The 14,058-nt window shown below is 60.9% G+C and overlaps 1 protein-coding gene and 1 long non-coding RNA gene across 3 annotated transcripts; one reads left to right on the top strand and one right to left on the bottom strand.

Moving 5' to 3' along the window:
- On the bottom strand, positions 1 to 7,227 carry SPHK1 (sphingosine kinase 1). 2 transcript variants are annotated; one of them, XM_066200430.1, is made up of 5 exons: positions 6,693 to 7,227; positions 2,428 to 2,577; positions 2,069 to 2,163; positions 1,714 to 1,829; positions 1 to 1,209 (listed from the first exon to the last, which is right to left on the bottom strand). In XM_066200430.1, exons 1-5 carry the CDS (start codon positions 7,210 to 7,212, stop codon positions 435 to 437), a joined length of 1,656 nt encoding a protein of 551 aa, XP_066056527.1. In that variant the 5' UTR covers positions 7,213 to 7,227; the 3' UTR covers positions 1 to 434. The 2 variants fall into 2 exon arrangements, with proteins under 2 accessions (XP_066056527.1, XP_066056529.1); XM_066200432.1 differs by lacking the exon at positions 6,693 to 7,227 and adding an exon at positions 5,391 to 5,408.
- A 119-nt stretch (positions 7,228 to 7,346) lies between these two features.
- Positions 7,347 to 13,921, top strand: LOC136299108 (uncharacterized). Its single transcript, XR_010723439.1, has 3 exons — positions 7,347 to 9,650; positions 10,850 to 11,096; positions 11,250 to 13,921. It is a non-coding gene; the product is annotated as an uncharacterized lncRNA (long non-coding RNA).
- The last annotated feature ends 137 nt before the right edge of the window (positions 13,922 to 14,058 follow it).

Genomic DNA, 14,058 nt, shown 5'->3' with positions numbered 1-14,058 from the left:
TTTGGGTAGAAACATTCTTAAAAAAGTCAGTTTATTGTATTAGATCTATTGGTCCTGACCCTCCCTGGGGGTGGCACTGGCTCCGGGGCGGGGACACAGCAATGCCACCGTGTGCGTCCGAGCCGGGGAGGGGACGGGGCTGTGCCGGCGCAGCCGCCTGCGGGCCGGGACCTCGTACCAGGATAAAACACGCTGGCATCTCGCCGGCACCGAGTACCTGACGGCGCTTTGTGGCTCATTTTTGGAACAGCACTGGTGGCCGTCCCAAGGGGGGGGTAAAGCTAAGCGTGGGGGCAAGCGAGGGGATGAGCCCCACGCCCCCCCCAAGACCTATTGCTATGGAAGGAGGGGTTCCTGAGTGGGAGGAAGGCTCTGCCACCCCCGCGCCGGGCCGTGCCGGCAGCTCAGCGCCGCAGGGAGGGCGAACGGGGAGCTCAGGAGCCGCTGAGGACGCGGCAGAGGCGGGCATGGACCTGGCCCTGCACGGGCTCGCAGGCCAGCGCCTCCCCATCCACTGTCATGATGCCCGCGGCCACTCGCGGCTCCAGGCGGAATGCCCGGACAGGGACGTAGCACAGGTGGGGACAGTTCAAGTCCAGGTGGGTCCCCCTGGACATGGCCAGGAAGAGCTTCAGCAGCGTCACGCGGCTGATGCCGGCCTTCATGTAGAAGAGGTGGATGCAGCCGTCGTGCAGCCGGGCCGCCGGTGCCATCAGCAGGTTGGTGCCCAGGTGGGACTGGTAGATGGCGTAGACCAGGACAAACTCCTCCTCGGGGACCACGGTCCAGTGCGCGGGCACGGGCTGGCCCAGCGGCGCCAGCAGCGAGTCGGGGGGCGGGGAGCCCGGCGCCTCCGTCCCCGCCGGCTGCGGGATGTGGCCGTTGGTGACAGGCGCCTGGGGGTCCCGGGGTGCCGGGGAGCTGCCCTGCTCTGTGGCCATGGGCAGGTAGGACAGGCGGCCCTGGTACACCCTGAGCTTGGCCAGGCACTGCAGGGTGCCCAGGGTGAAGCGGGCGCTGCCCAGCCAGCGGTACTTCTCGCTGTCGATGTCCACGTCCGAGATGAAGCCCCACCCGAAGCCCAGGAAGGAGAAGAAGCGCTTGCCCGAGGCCGTGCTCAGCGACACCAGGTCCATCTGCGTGTGCAGCCCCTTGCACAGGATGAAGGTGCAGTTGGTCAGCAGCTTTTTCTTGGCGACGTGGTCGTAGCTGTGAGGGATGGAGAGGGTGAGTTTGGAGCTCAGGACCCCTCCTGGTGCCCCAGCATCCACCTGCAGACCTCACCCTTGTGTCATGGCTAGGACGTGTCCCCAGCTGGGTGACAGTGTCCCTCAGGAACAGCTGCTGGGGGTAGTTTTGCTGGGGATGGGAGGGATAAACCAGTTCCTGAAAGAGGGAACTGAGCCAGGGCAATCCTGGGGCCCCCACACAGTGGGATTGGCTGTGCCTGGAGTGGGTCCTTCGGGTCAAAGCTTTACCAGCCTCTGAGCCCAGAGAAAAGGAGTGGGGGGAGTAGGATACACAGGGATTAATCCCTTGCTCACAGATGGGGCTGTGCTTTCGGGGAGTGAGGACCCCGCCAGGCCCCCCTGAGCATCCCAGCCCCCCTCCCTGGGCTGGAGCCCCACACAGCCTTTCTCTTCCCTCATCCCTGCCTGGTTTCAGTGCAGCCCTGCAGGGGGGCAGTGGGTGCCCCACGGGGCTGGGACTCACCCTGCGTAGTAATTGATAGAGGCAGCCAGGGCATTCCCAGAGCCTCCTGGCAGGATGCACAGCGGCTTCTTCATGGCCTCCTTCCAGTCTGGACGCTCCATCAGCCCATTCACCACCTGTAGGGATGAAGGAGCCTGTGGCACCCAAGGAACCCAGAGTTCCCTGCCCAGCCTGGGGGGAGCAGAGCCCACGGTGCTCCTGCCCAGGGCAGGACAGAGGCAACGCCTGCGTTGCCCCAAGCTTGGTGCCATCTCTTCTTTGCCATTCCCTGCCTGACTTTGTGACTCAGAGCTTGGCTCCTGCCCCAGGCACCCCCTTCTCCCAGCTCTCTGCCCAGCCCCAAGGCGCCCCTCACCTCGAACAGCAGCCCGTCCCCAGACATGACCACCAACGTGTCCCACTGCGACAGGTCCTCATCTCGCACCTTCTCATGGGCATGGTGGGCTCTTTCTGTTGGGGAAAGTGGAGAGATTTGGAGCATCGCCCTCCATCCCTCTGCCCTTCCTGCTGCCACCCCCAGACAGTGACCCCAGCCCCAGATGGTGACCCCAGCAGGGGGCAAGGCAGTCACTCCTCAAGTGCTACATCCTATAGGACCCGGAGTTGTGCTGATGCAGAGAGTCAGAGGCCCTTGGAGGAACGCATCCCCACGTGGCAGGGCCCAGGTAGGATCCCAGGGAAGGGAGAAGGAGGAGGAGCTGTTCATGGACTCACCAGTGACGAAGACAGTGGTGGTAATGTCTGCCTCGGCCAGCATGGGCTGCACCACAGCCTGGAAGTCATCGAGGGCTCGGCCAGAGCCGCTCTGGGGGTTCAGCAGCACCAGCGCACGGCAGGGCCGGGGCAGCACCCCATAGCTGTCACCTGGGGGGGACAGGGGGCTCAGGGTGCTGGGTCATGGCCCTGCCCTGGGAGGGCTTTGCCAGCCAGGGCAGCATTTACCAAAAGAGAAAAGGGAACTGGCCCTCCCCCATCCTCACAAACTGCCTGGGCTGCATCCCTACCCAGAGGCAACAGGGGTGAGCAGGGATGGAGGGTCCCTGCTGGGAATGCTGGGGAGGTGGCAGAGACAGGACACGGGGGCCTGCAGGATCTCATTTGAGCTCCCCTGCAATCAGCAGAGATGTTCACACCCAGGATGGAGCCCTGCAGCGCTCCAGCCATACCAGAGTGGGGGGATGAGAACTCCAGGTCCCAATTCCCCGCATCCACCCAGATGGAGCAGGGCCAGGACAGACAGTTGTGCTGGCAGAGACACTCCTGCTTCCCCTGCTCCCCACGGGGCTCAGGTTTCGCCTTGGAGGGCCTCTGCCGGGCTGTAATTACAATCCTGGCAGGGGTCCCATCCCCCTGCCTCCCCAGCTGCTTCCAGCCTCTCCTTCCCCAAGGCCAGTGGTCCCCATGCAGGAGGACAAGGGGAGGCCACTGAGCTTCCCTGTGAGGGAGGCACAGGGAGGAGGAGGAGGGCAGGAGCCCAGGGTGCAGCTGGGCACCCCGAGCCCTGAAGTGAGGAAGTGCAGCAGCCTCAGGCTCCCTCAGCACCTCTGGAGATCGCTGGCTCTGCAGGGAGGAGCCAGTTTTGGGGTTGTTGGGGATGTCCCCACCAGCTCTGTGCCCCCTGAGCTGTGACCTGGGCCCAGGGGGGTGTGGGTGCCCATCCCAGCACATGGGCCCAGCGTGAGGCTGCACCTGCTGACTCAGCACGAAAAGCTGCTGAGTCAGGACAGCAGAGGCCTTTCTCAGCACTCTCCTGGACCGGGAATCCCCTCTGAGCCCCCTGGCACTGGGGGTGCCCCCACCTCATCGGTACACATGCAGTGATTTGAGCTGTTTGAACACACGAGCTGCGGTTCTACAACTAAACCCCTCCTGCCACCCACAGTGGTGGGCAGAGGTGAACGTGGGGCCATGGAGAACACCACACGTGTCACCTCCCCTGGGTGACACCCAGCATCACACCAGTCATGGCCATGTGTTCCACAATCTGCTTGGAGGGAGGTGGGACTGGAGCATCCCATCTCCATGCCTGTCCCAGCCCTGGGAGCACACAGAGCTCTGCTGACTTCATCACCACCAGGATTATTTCCTGGCCCCATGGATGGACCCAGTGGTGCTGTGACCCTACAGGACACCTCCTTGTTCCCTTGCCAGCAGCTTGGGACCTGCCACCGAGTCCACAATGGAGATCTGTCTGTGAGAGGCCCAGGGCTGAGCCTGGCTCTGGGCACTGGCTCCAGGCTGGCTCTGGGTGCTGGCTCCAAGCTGGTTGTCCCCCCTGCTGCCCACGGCCAGCAGCTCCCCCCACCACCACCCTCCCCAGCCCCTTATCAGTGGGTTCCAGACACAGGCCAGCTGCCCTCGGGGGAAGCAGTGAAGCACCCAGAGGAGAGGCCACTCCAGCTTGAGTCAGGGATAACAAAAAGCAACCCCAGGTCTGGGTTGACCCTGCTCCGAGCCCTTCAGAGCTTCCCCGGTCCCCACAGGGACTAAATCTCCTGCAAGAAAATGCAGACAAACACCCACACAGGGCTTGAGCCCAAGCCCCAGCTGCTTTCTCTCTGGGGGACTTTTCTCTCCCTTTCCCCCCTCAAGCCCTGGATATTGAAAAGCAAAAGCGAAAGGCACTTCAAAAGCCTAAATGTTCTTTTTAACCCCGTAGTGTTAACCAGGCACAAAATTTCTCACACACACATGGAACTGCAGCTGAGTCTTGCCTAAAAATCCTGCCCAGGCCTGTGGGTGCAGCCCTGTGGCCTCCTCTGGGCAGCGGGGAAAGGCTGGGACCCCAAGGATCAGCTCCTTGGCTGGAGGGGGAAAACAAACCCCGCTCAGGGCACAGAGGGATGCCATGACGCCCTCCCAAGGGACAGATTGCTGGTGCCAGGCTGTGAGCAGTGACAGAAGTGATCCCAGTGTGGGACTGCTGACAACAGCAGCACCAGGCTCAGCCCTGTGGTGGAACTGGAGGATGCTGGATCAGAGCTGGAGCCCAGCAATGGTGATGCACAGGAGACAGATTTCAGCAGCATCCTGACCCATCCAACCCTTCCTGTTGCACAACACCGGCCAGTCCCTGGCATCCCAGCAAGATTCCACTTCCCAGCACAGTGTGGTCGCTTTCAGCCCCAAATGCTGAGTAGAGCAGAATCTGAGTCAGCAGGAGGAAGGGGCTCCAGCTACTGCCACAAACTCTGCTTCATTCCCTCTGCCCACATCCTCCCATGTGACGTGTCCTGGCAGTGCTCAGGCTGGGACCACACTGCCACAGCTCTGCTGTCTGCAGCCCAAGCCACTCCACTGCATCCCCGCATCCTTCTGGAAACTCTCTGGGCACAAAGAGCAAGCGTGCCAGGCGGAATAAGGCTGGGGCTGAGCTTCCTGGGGCTGGATTTCCCTTTTGGGACACAAGCCTGGGCGAAGTTTGTTCCCTCCTGGAGAGTTGCAGCTTGGGACACGCTGCAGGCAGCCCCAGCTTTGGGGTTATCAGCTGCTGAGGGATTTTCTGTTTATCCCTTGGGGTGAAACGAGGAGGGGGAATCATCCCTGCTGCAGCACTCCTCAGGGCTTTTATTCCAGAGGATGCTGGAGCTGCGACAGCACCAGGATGGGATCGCTGGTGGCTCCCCAGGTCCCCTCCCCATGGGGACGAGGTGACAGGACTCTCTGCACAGACTCACCTGCAGCTTCCCAGCACGGCCTTATCAGCCCCGCACAGGCCTCTCTGCTGGCGCGTGCGAGCGCAGGGTGTGGACCAGGGGCATTTTTAGCTCTGTCTCAAACTGCGCGAGGCGGATTGCAAATCCTGATGGCCCCCAGTGAGGAAAGTGACTGCAAAATTCCGCACTGCCTTCTCCCATCCTCCTTCCCCATGCTCCCCCGAGGGCCCTGCGTGCAACCAGCTGCTCCTGCCCCGGCACCTTCGCACCGCCTGCTCACAGGGTGAGGGTTGGAAAGCGCTTGGAGACTTCCAGTTGCAGAGTTCAGGCTGGAAATAGAGTTGGGAAACTGGTTCTGCCCTCACCCCATTCCACTGGATTTTTTTGTAATTCTTTAGGAAGACAGGCACAAAGTTGTTTTGTAGCTGCAGGTCATGTAAAAAAAAGAGCTGCATTTTAAAATCCAAGCAAGGAAGAGCTGGGCTAAATGTGATTTGACAGGATCCCTCTAACCGCATGCCTCTTAATTTCCAAGTCTGATCAGAGCGACTGGACAGCCAAATAAATGAAGTAGTGCATATAATTGAATCTCAGCTCAGATGTTCAACTATCTGCCAGCACGCCCTGCCCTGCCTGCGGGAGCTGGGGGACACGGCCCCCGAGCAGCACCCTCCCCTTCCAGACATTGACAGCTCCCGAGGGGAGCAGGATCAAAAACACAGACCCCGCCAGGCTGCCCTGAGATCCCGCTGGACCACAGGGGTCCTGGGGGGATCTGCCTGCCCCCAAATCCCAAGTGATGGATGGGACCTCCTGGGGACAGTGCCTGGCTCCCGTCCTGCCTGCGTCAGCAATGATTACTTTTTTTTTCCTTAGATCATGCTGCCCTTTGGAGCTTTGGAGTTATCGAACGCGAGTAATGGGGGGGGGGGGGGGGAAGGGGATGGGTGCAAAGGGCCCCCGTAGTGTGACCACGTCCCTGCTGCCCCTTCAAATTAAGGGTGAAAGGAGAGAGAAACAACCGACCCCTGCCAGGGGCTGCGAGCGGGAATGTCCCTGACACCCCCCAGACTCGGGGGAGGGCGGAGGGAGGGGGGCGTCCGAGTGACCCCACGGGGACGCGGGTCACCTCCCGACTGCGTCCCCCCGGTGCCCCCCCAGGACCGCGACACCGCGCAGCGCCCGCGGCCCGGGCACAGCCGTCCCGCCCGGGGCCCGGCGGCGGAACGACCCCGACCGCGACCCCGAGCCGCACACGGCGCCGGCGGAGCGAGCCCCGCGGGGAGCGGTGCCGGGCGGGCGCGGGGGAGGCTCGGCACTCACCGTCCTGCGCGGGCACGGCGGGCACGGCGAGCTCGCGGATGCGGCGGCTCCAGGCCTGGGCGATGCGCAGGTTGCCCTCGGCGTCGGGACCCCGGGAGACGCGGAAGGTCCGCTCCAGGCGCTGGCGGGCGGGCGGCCCCCAGCGCGGCCCCCGCAGCGGGTAACACACCAGCGAGAAGCAGGCGGCGGCCGCGGCCGCGGGGAAGGCGGCCGAGCCCACGCAGTCGGCCAGGCGGAGCGCAGCGTCGGGACCGGCCGAGCCGCCCGGGCAGCCGCCGGCACGCCGCACCTGCAGCTCCCGGGCCGTCAGGGACAGCGAGCAGGCGGCGGCACCGGGGGCCGGCCCCGCGCCGAAGACGCCTTGAAGTAGCACCGGGCCCCCGCCGGGCTCCGGGGGAGCGCGGCGGCCGGCGGCCATCGGCGGAGCGGGCGCGGAGCGGAGCGGGAGGCACCGGGGAGCGCCGCCCGCCGCCGCTCGCTGCTGACGCCGGGCGATGGCAGGCGGGGCGGCCCCATTCATAAAAATTTAACCCACCCACCCCCCCAGCCACCTCTTCCTCCGCCGAGGGGGGCCCGTCCTGGGGCCGGCCCGGTACCCCCCACACCCCCCGCCTGCTGCCTCAGTTTCCCTAAGCGCCGCCCCGCGCTCGGGGCAGTGCTCCGCGGGGGAACCGGCTCTGCAGACGGGCGGGGGCAAAGCGACGCCGTGGGTTTTCCGCGGGTGGTTCTGCGCTGCCGGGGTGGGTGTCTGGCGTGGGTGCTCTCACGGTGCCGGGGATGGCAAGGAACAGACCCCACGGTCACGCCGGGAGAGGGGAGGCAGAGCACCCGGCAGCCACCCCGCCCCAGTTCCTGCACATCATACCCAGCAAGGCGCGGATGGGTGCTGGCAGGTGTCCCTGGAGCCCCCACGTTGGACTGAACAGCGTTTTAGTACCATATCTACATCTCTCCAAGCACGAGAGGAGTGAAGCAGGGGCCTGGAGAAATCGAGGCACGGCGAGGGGTGAGGAGAGTTGGCAGACGGCGGGGAACGCTTCCAGGAGGGAGGACGGAGAGGGATGTCCTACCATTACTGGTGGCTCACCATCAGGTATCCGTGGGGGGTGGAGGTTGCTATGGGCATGAAGCCCCGTGGAGGGAGGTGGGCTGTGCTGAGAACCCCACCTTGGGGCACAGAGTTCTGGGGACAGAGCCCAGGGGGCTTGTCTGGAGGGTGCCAGGAAGGCTGGGAGCTGCTTTGTGTTCACGGCAGCTGGCAAAAACCATTGACAGCAGTTTTTGCTGGCAACAGGACTGACCTCACCCTCCCAAGGGACTGCTGGGCTCCAAGGGGTCTGGCCCAGCTCAATGAGGATATTTTTTGCCAACCAATTCCCCACGGATGTAACTCTGTCGTAACCTTGAGCTTGCACCTCAGGGAGGCATCACTCCTCACACTTAGGGCAGTTTAATTAGCAGTGAGCCCTCTGTCCCTGCATAAACCTTCTGGAACTGGCCAAGAAATTGCAGGGAGGGCATGGGATGACCAGCTGGGCAGATAACATGGTTGAGTCTTGTTTTCCCAGAGCAGACCTATGAGGAGAGCCGAGATGCTGTGACTTGGAGCATTGCACTTTCCAGAACGACTTCCCTGGGCGCTGTGGGTACAAAGGGATGCTCGGAGGGGAAAAACCTGCTCCCAGCCCTGATACTTTTGGGCTGGGAACTGCAGCACTTGCAGCTGATTCTGGGTGAGATTCGAGCTCAGCCGCTTCCCCAGCCACTGCCATGACACAGTCCAGCGTTTGTAAACAGCCCCGAGGTTCCTCAGCAAGGTGTCATGGGAGGAAATAGCTGGATGCCGGGGAGTGCAGCGTCCTGACCTGCCCCTCACCCTTCTCGGTGACTAACCCGCTCCCAATTTCCGCTCAGGAAGGCATGAGTCGTGTTGGGAGGATGTGAGAGCAGCTGTCCCACTGCTCCTGGCAGGTGCCATGGGACGATGAGGCTGCTTCGGGCTCTGTCCTCACCATGCTACATCCGTCCAAGGCCCTGTGTCCCTGGGCCGCAGGGATCCCCCTTCGTCCTGCCAGCCTGTGCTTTAAATAGGAGTGGAATGCCTGTCCAGGCTGTGCTGGCCATGCTCATGCTGTGGGGAAAGGGACTGAGAGTGGCTTCATTGCGAGGTGTCAGGGCTGGCAGTGGGCGCAGGAAGGGTTGGGGAAGGGCTGAGCATGGTGGGGATGCCAAGAGCTGGGGGCTGCAGCCAGGTTTGTCTCAGATGGGGAATGGGACTGGCACAGGCTCAGCCTCTGTGATGGCAGGAGAGACACAGACAGGGCTTTTCCATCTCACTTCTGGTCTGTGGGGACTTCCCAGAAGACTGACCCGATGCTGTATCACCCTTGGATGCCCACTCCATGCCATGTGGCGGCCACCACCAGCCCCAGGCGGGTCCCTTTGCTCTCCGCAGCCACAGGCTGATTCAACCCGGTCCCACACGGACACCACTTGTTTGCCTCCAGATGTGATGTCTAACGCGGAAGCGAGATCTCTTCCTTCCCCGTGCTGATAACCAGTCGTTTGGGGCTATCTTAATTATGGGAGCCTTAATGAGGCCCCTCGACCCCAAGGGCAGCCCGAAGGGTGCTCAGCAGCTCCCAGGCTGTGGGCAGGCGACTGCTGGTCGGGTTTGTCCTGATGGGCTCCATTCCTGCCCGCACTGTGCTGCTCAGGCTGCGTGTGTGGGAGGAAGTGCCGGGATGCGACGTGGGGATGTGGCACGGAGCCGGTGTGATGGGGGGACAGCCCATGGAGAATCCCCCCGCTTCTTTCCTCACTGCAAAGGGGACTCGCCCATGGAGCAGAGCATCCAGTCCAGCCACGACCACCAGTCTCCCTTCAAGAGCAAACACCCCTCCTGCTCCTGTCCAGGGAGGGTATCCCAGACTCCACAGACATCATTTGGCGGAGAAGGTTTGTACGTTTGATGCACCGTGCCCGGGGTTCGCTGGGCAAGTTGATGTGTGCCCTGAGTTTGGGGAAACTGAGGCAGACAAGGTTTGTCTTGAGCTCTGCAAGAAGCCAAGGGTTAAATACATCAATAACCTCCCCCAGCTCCTTCCAGCCCAGGGCTCCTCCTGCTCCTGCCTCCAGCTGCTGGAGGAGCTGATCTGCACTGGGAGTTATCATGGGGGAAGAAAAGCACAGAGCACGGGGGCTTCCCAAGCCTTCCATAACCCCCCGGGGCTGCTGCAGAGCCTGGGGCTCTCGGTGCCAGGGCAGGCCGAATTTCGGGGTCCCACTGCCCCATCACAGCCCGGAGGAGGCGTGCAGAGGACGTGCCTCTATTGCAAGATGAACTGCAGCGTTTCCCTTCGAGGCACACAGCTCCTCCACATCCCTGCCCGCTCTGCTGCGCCTATCGGCAGCCACCCGGGGACGGGAACGGGAGGGGGATGCACTCCTCCCGAATCCATCTCTTTTAGCATCGCTCCCACTGCTGAAGGTACATGTCTCAAGGTGGAGCCAGAAATAGCGCGGCTGGCGCTGCATCGGGGCTGGCAGGGCTGCAGGCTTGGCAGGGGGACAGGCACCGACTGCAGCAGTGGGAACTTTCCAGGCAGCTCCTGCGGGAGCGGCCGGTGCGGAGATGGAGCCGTTTCCATGCAGACCCAACCCCGGGACTGCGGATCAGCCCCTCTCAGCCGTGGGGTTGGGGCCGACACGGGGGGCCAGCACAGAGCAGGAGGGGACAGAACTAACAGAGCTATCTCCTGGAGGAGAGTGACCGGGAACACATCCCTCCTGAGCTAGGACACAGGTCTGGGCTCTGCCACTGATTCGCTGCAGAACTCGGGAAAGTGGCTGCACCTTCTACCTGTCTCCATGACCCAGGGGTGGCAGATTTCCCCCAAAATCCAGCTTCTCTCAGGGCTCGGGGAGGATTCTCAGCCTCCAAGGAGTTTAGGGGGTTTTTGTGGCAGCTCCTAAATCACAGCTAGGCTCTGCAACTTGTTGGGGGCTGCTCCCCAACGCTGAGCGTCCACTGAGCTCCCGGCAGCTGCCGGCACAGCCCGGGACCGCAGGGCTCAGCGGGAGGCCCTGAGCAATGCCGACCAGCTGAGCTCATTCCTCCCAGCTGATAATTTGCTCAAAAATATTTCTGAGCTCAGGCCTCCTCGGGGAAAACACTCCCAAACGCCAGGCAAAAAGCTGCTGAGTCTGGAGGAACCACACACCCACCACTTGTGCCGAGACGTCCCCCCGATGACAAGCCCTGGCGTCAGAGGGACTGAGGCCAGAGCCTGCCGTTTGATCTCCCCCTTGGCTGGGGGAAGCCGAATTTCAGGCCGTCCAGGGCTTTTACCACTTCCCGGTAGCGGTTTCCTGCCATGATGTGAGCGCAGGAATTTTTGGGAGGTGAGTCAGAGGCTGCAATGAGAACCACCAGGCTGGGGCTGGGCTGGGAGGCTCGATCCAGATCCAGGGGTGATCCCTGCTGCGGTGCTCGATGCCTGCGGGCAGCATTCCCAGAGTGGAATTACTTACGGGGCACACAACATCCCATCACAGACCCCATTCCTGGCCTGGGAAAGAAGAAGAGGGATTCGCTGCCTCAGTTCCCACGGCTCCTCCTTCCTTGCCGGGCTGGGATCGGTACGCTGCGGCCACCCCACCCGGGCTCCAGGGAGAAACTTGGGTAAGAATAAAGAGCGAAACTTCGTCCAGCTCTGCAGGAAGCCGCCTGGAATGGCTGTCCCGCCCCAGCACCGGGTTGTCCAGAGCACAGAACTGTCACAAAGCAGCGCCGAGGCTTGGTTTTCCCTGGGGAGCAATGCAGGAGTCGGCGGAGCTGAGAAACTGCCCTCCCTGGTCTCTGAAATTCAATTTATGAAATGAGTTCCTCCTAAAGGAACCTCCCAGGTTTTGCCTGCTGGGCTATTAAAGCTCCGTGACCCCGTGCCCACTCTCTCCCCGGCATTACTCAAACCCCTCCGCACAGAGAATAAGTAAGTCGAGTCCAGAGAGTGAGACTGAGCCGGGATAAGCCTTTGGAAAGGAGCTAAACCTGCTCAAAGCCGGCACTGTTCCCTGACCCGCCCTCCTAATCCTGCTTGGCTGATAATGGAATAATAAAGGGCTGCACAGCCTCGCTCTCTGCTGCTCTGTGGGGGAGGTTCCTGCTGCCTCTGTACATGCCAGGAGCTGGGATATTAATGACTCTCTAAGTAAACAGAATTGCTCCTTTCTTCTCCTTTGCCTGGCTGTAAAACTGAGCGTGACCTTCAGCCCGCAGAGAAATCAGAGTCGCTCCCCTTTGCAGGAGAAAGGCTGGTTGTGGCAGTGATAACACCGTGATCTCTGCCCGCCACCCTTCCCGGGGCTGATCCCAACCCTGCAGCTTCAACAACGATCCCGGTGGGACTCGCAGGGCCATCCCCGCCAGGCTTTGGCCTCTTCCCGCAGGGATGAAGCCAGTGATTCTCCGCGGGGGAATCTCAAGAGCACAGAACGGGGGGATCTGGGACACGCAGCCCCTCCAAGGCGTGCACACCTTGTCTGCTGTGCCGGCGGCTGCCCAGTAGCAGAACCTACGAAGTTGTATCTCAGCCTCAGCAGCTGGGAAAAGGGCAGGGAAGTGACAATGCCGATGAGATCCATCGTTCCCTGTGGCTGGGATGGCTCTGAGCACCTCATGGCACAGCAGGAATGGTGGCAGGAGGAGCGTGCTGGGGACCCGGAGGGCAGAGGAGAGACTGAGAGCACTCAAAGGCCACAGCATCATCCCTGGGCTGCTGTGCTGAGGCTGCTGAGGAAGGAGCCAGCTGGGAAAGGGATAAACAGCCCTTCCTTCTCCACATGCCTGATTCCAGGCAAGGAAGGGCTTTATAGAGAAGGGCAACAGCAGGTCTCTGGGAGGGAGTTGGTGGGAGGGTGAGTGCTCTGCAGAGGGATATGCCATGGCTCCTCCAGTGGCAAGATTCCCTCCCCACCCTTTGGGCATGCCCCCCCCGCTTGGGTGTCCCTGCAGCAGGATGTCCCTGGCTCCCCTGGGAGCTGCCATTTCTCTGGTGGGTGCAGGAGGGACTTCGGGAAGCAGCCAGCTTCCTACCTCACAAAAAGTCTGGCTCCCACCGAATTTTTTGAAAGACAAAGGCAGCAACTTGTGAGGAGTGACTGCCTGTACCGTGGGTGCTGTGACTGCTCTCAGCCTGGGCTCGGGGTGCCCAGGAGGGGTGTTTGGGCTCTCTAGCTCATAGATGTTGTGGATTCATCCCAGGATGATGCCAGCCTGGAGGCCTGATCGGAATCCCACACCTGGCTGTGCTGCCTCCTCAGAGTGAACTTGGGCAGCTGATGCTGTCAGCTCTCACCTCGCCTCAGGGGAATGAGCTGGGATGTGGGAGTTGAGCTGGAATACCCTCTACAGCCGAGCTGGAATAGCCCCTGCTCTGACAAGGGACAAATTCAAGACCTGCAGGAGGCACAGCAGGAGGGAGATGTGGGGCTGGAACTGCAGGGACAGGTAAGGTGTCACCACGTGTGGTGGAGGGACACAAAACTCTCCATCCCGGTCCTTGGGCAGTGCTGGCAGTCAGAGGGGACATGGACGATTCCGTCTCATTTGCATTGAGGATGTTTGAGAGAGACAACCTTTAATGAAGCGTCAGTGCGCGGGGGCTGATGACAGCGCTGCAGCTCCTAGCTGTGTCTGTGACAGGGAGTCACTGCTGAAGGCACTGTGGCAGCTGGAAAGCCACATGGAGGGGAACCTCGTCCATATCCTGAACAAAGCCCACCTGGCCTCCTCCTCCCTCACTCCCAGCTGACACAGGCCAAGGGATGATGGTAGTGCACAGCAACTTAGACAACTGCCAGGAAAAACCTTTCCCTCCAGGGGAGGATGTGGGGCGATGCTGGTGATTAAATTAATGCAGTTTGCCTTCCCTGCGATACGCGATTTCTGTCACACACCCTCATTTCTGCTGCACTGTGGGGCGCTCTGATCCATCCTGATCACAGAGGATGGATCCCGACAGTGTTGTCACCTCCCATCATTCTCCCACCTGCAAAGGCTCAGATGTATATTGTACAGATACAAAAAAAATTTAAACAAAATGTAAATGCCTCTCTCCATATATATATTTGTTTAGCCAAGTTTCACCTTCTCCTTATATATATATTCTATGCATATAATATATATAGCATATATTTTCTATATAATTACTGTACACATTTATATAATAGGCTCATTATGTGATATGTACTCTACATATTATGTTATATATTTAATATTTTATATACGCTATGTATTTTATCTATAAAAGTGTATATTCTGATATATGCGTTAATATATTTAATTTATAGGTGTTATAGATGC

The sequence above is a fragment of the Chamaea fasciata genome, unplaced genomic scaffold (genome assembly GCF_029207755.1).
Source record: "Chamaea fasciata isolate MVZ Bird 193981 ecotype frontalis unplaced genomic scaffold, bChaFas1.0.hap1 SCAF_19, whole genome shotgun sequence".
In the NCBI taxonomy this organism is placed as follows: domain Eukaryota; kingdom Metazoa; phylum Chordata; class Aves; order Passeriformes; family Sylviidae; genus Chamaea; species Chamaea fasciata.
Note: the sequence above shows the minus strand (reverse complement) of the source record. Positions and strands in the feature narration are given on the sequence as shown.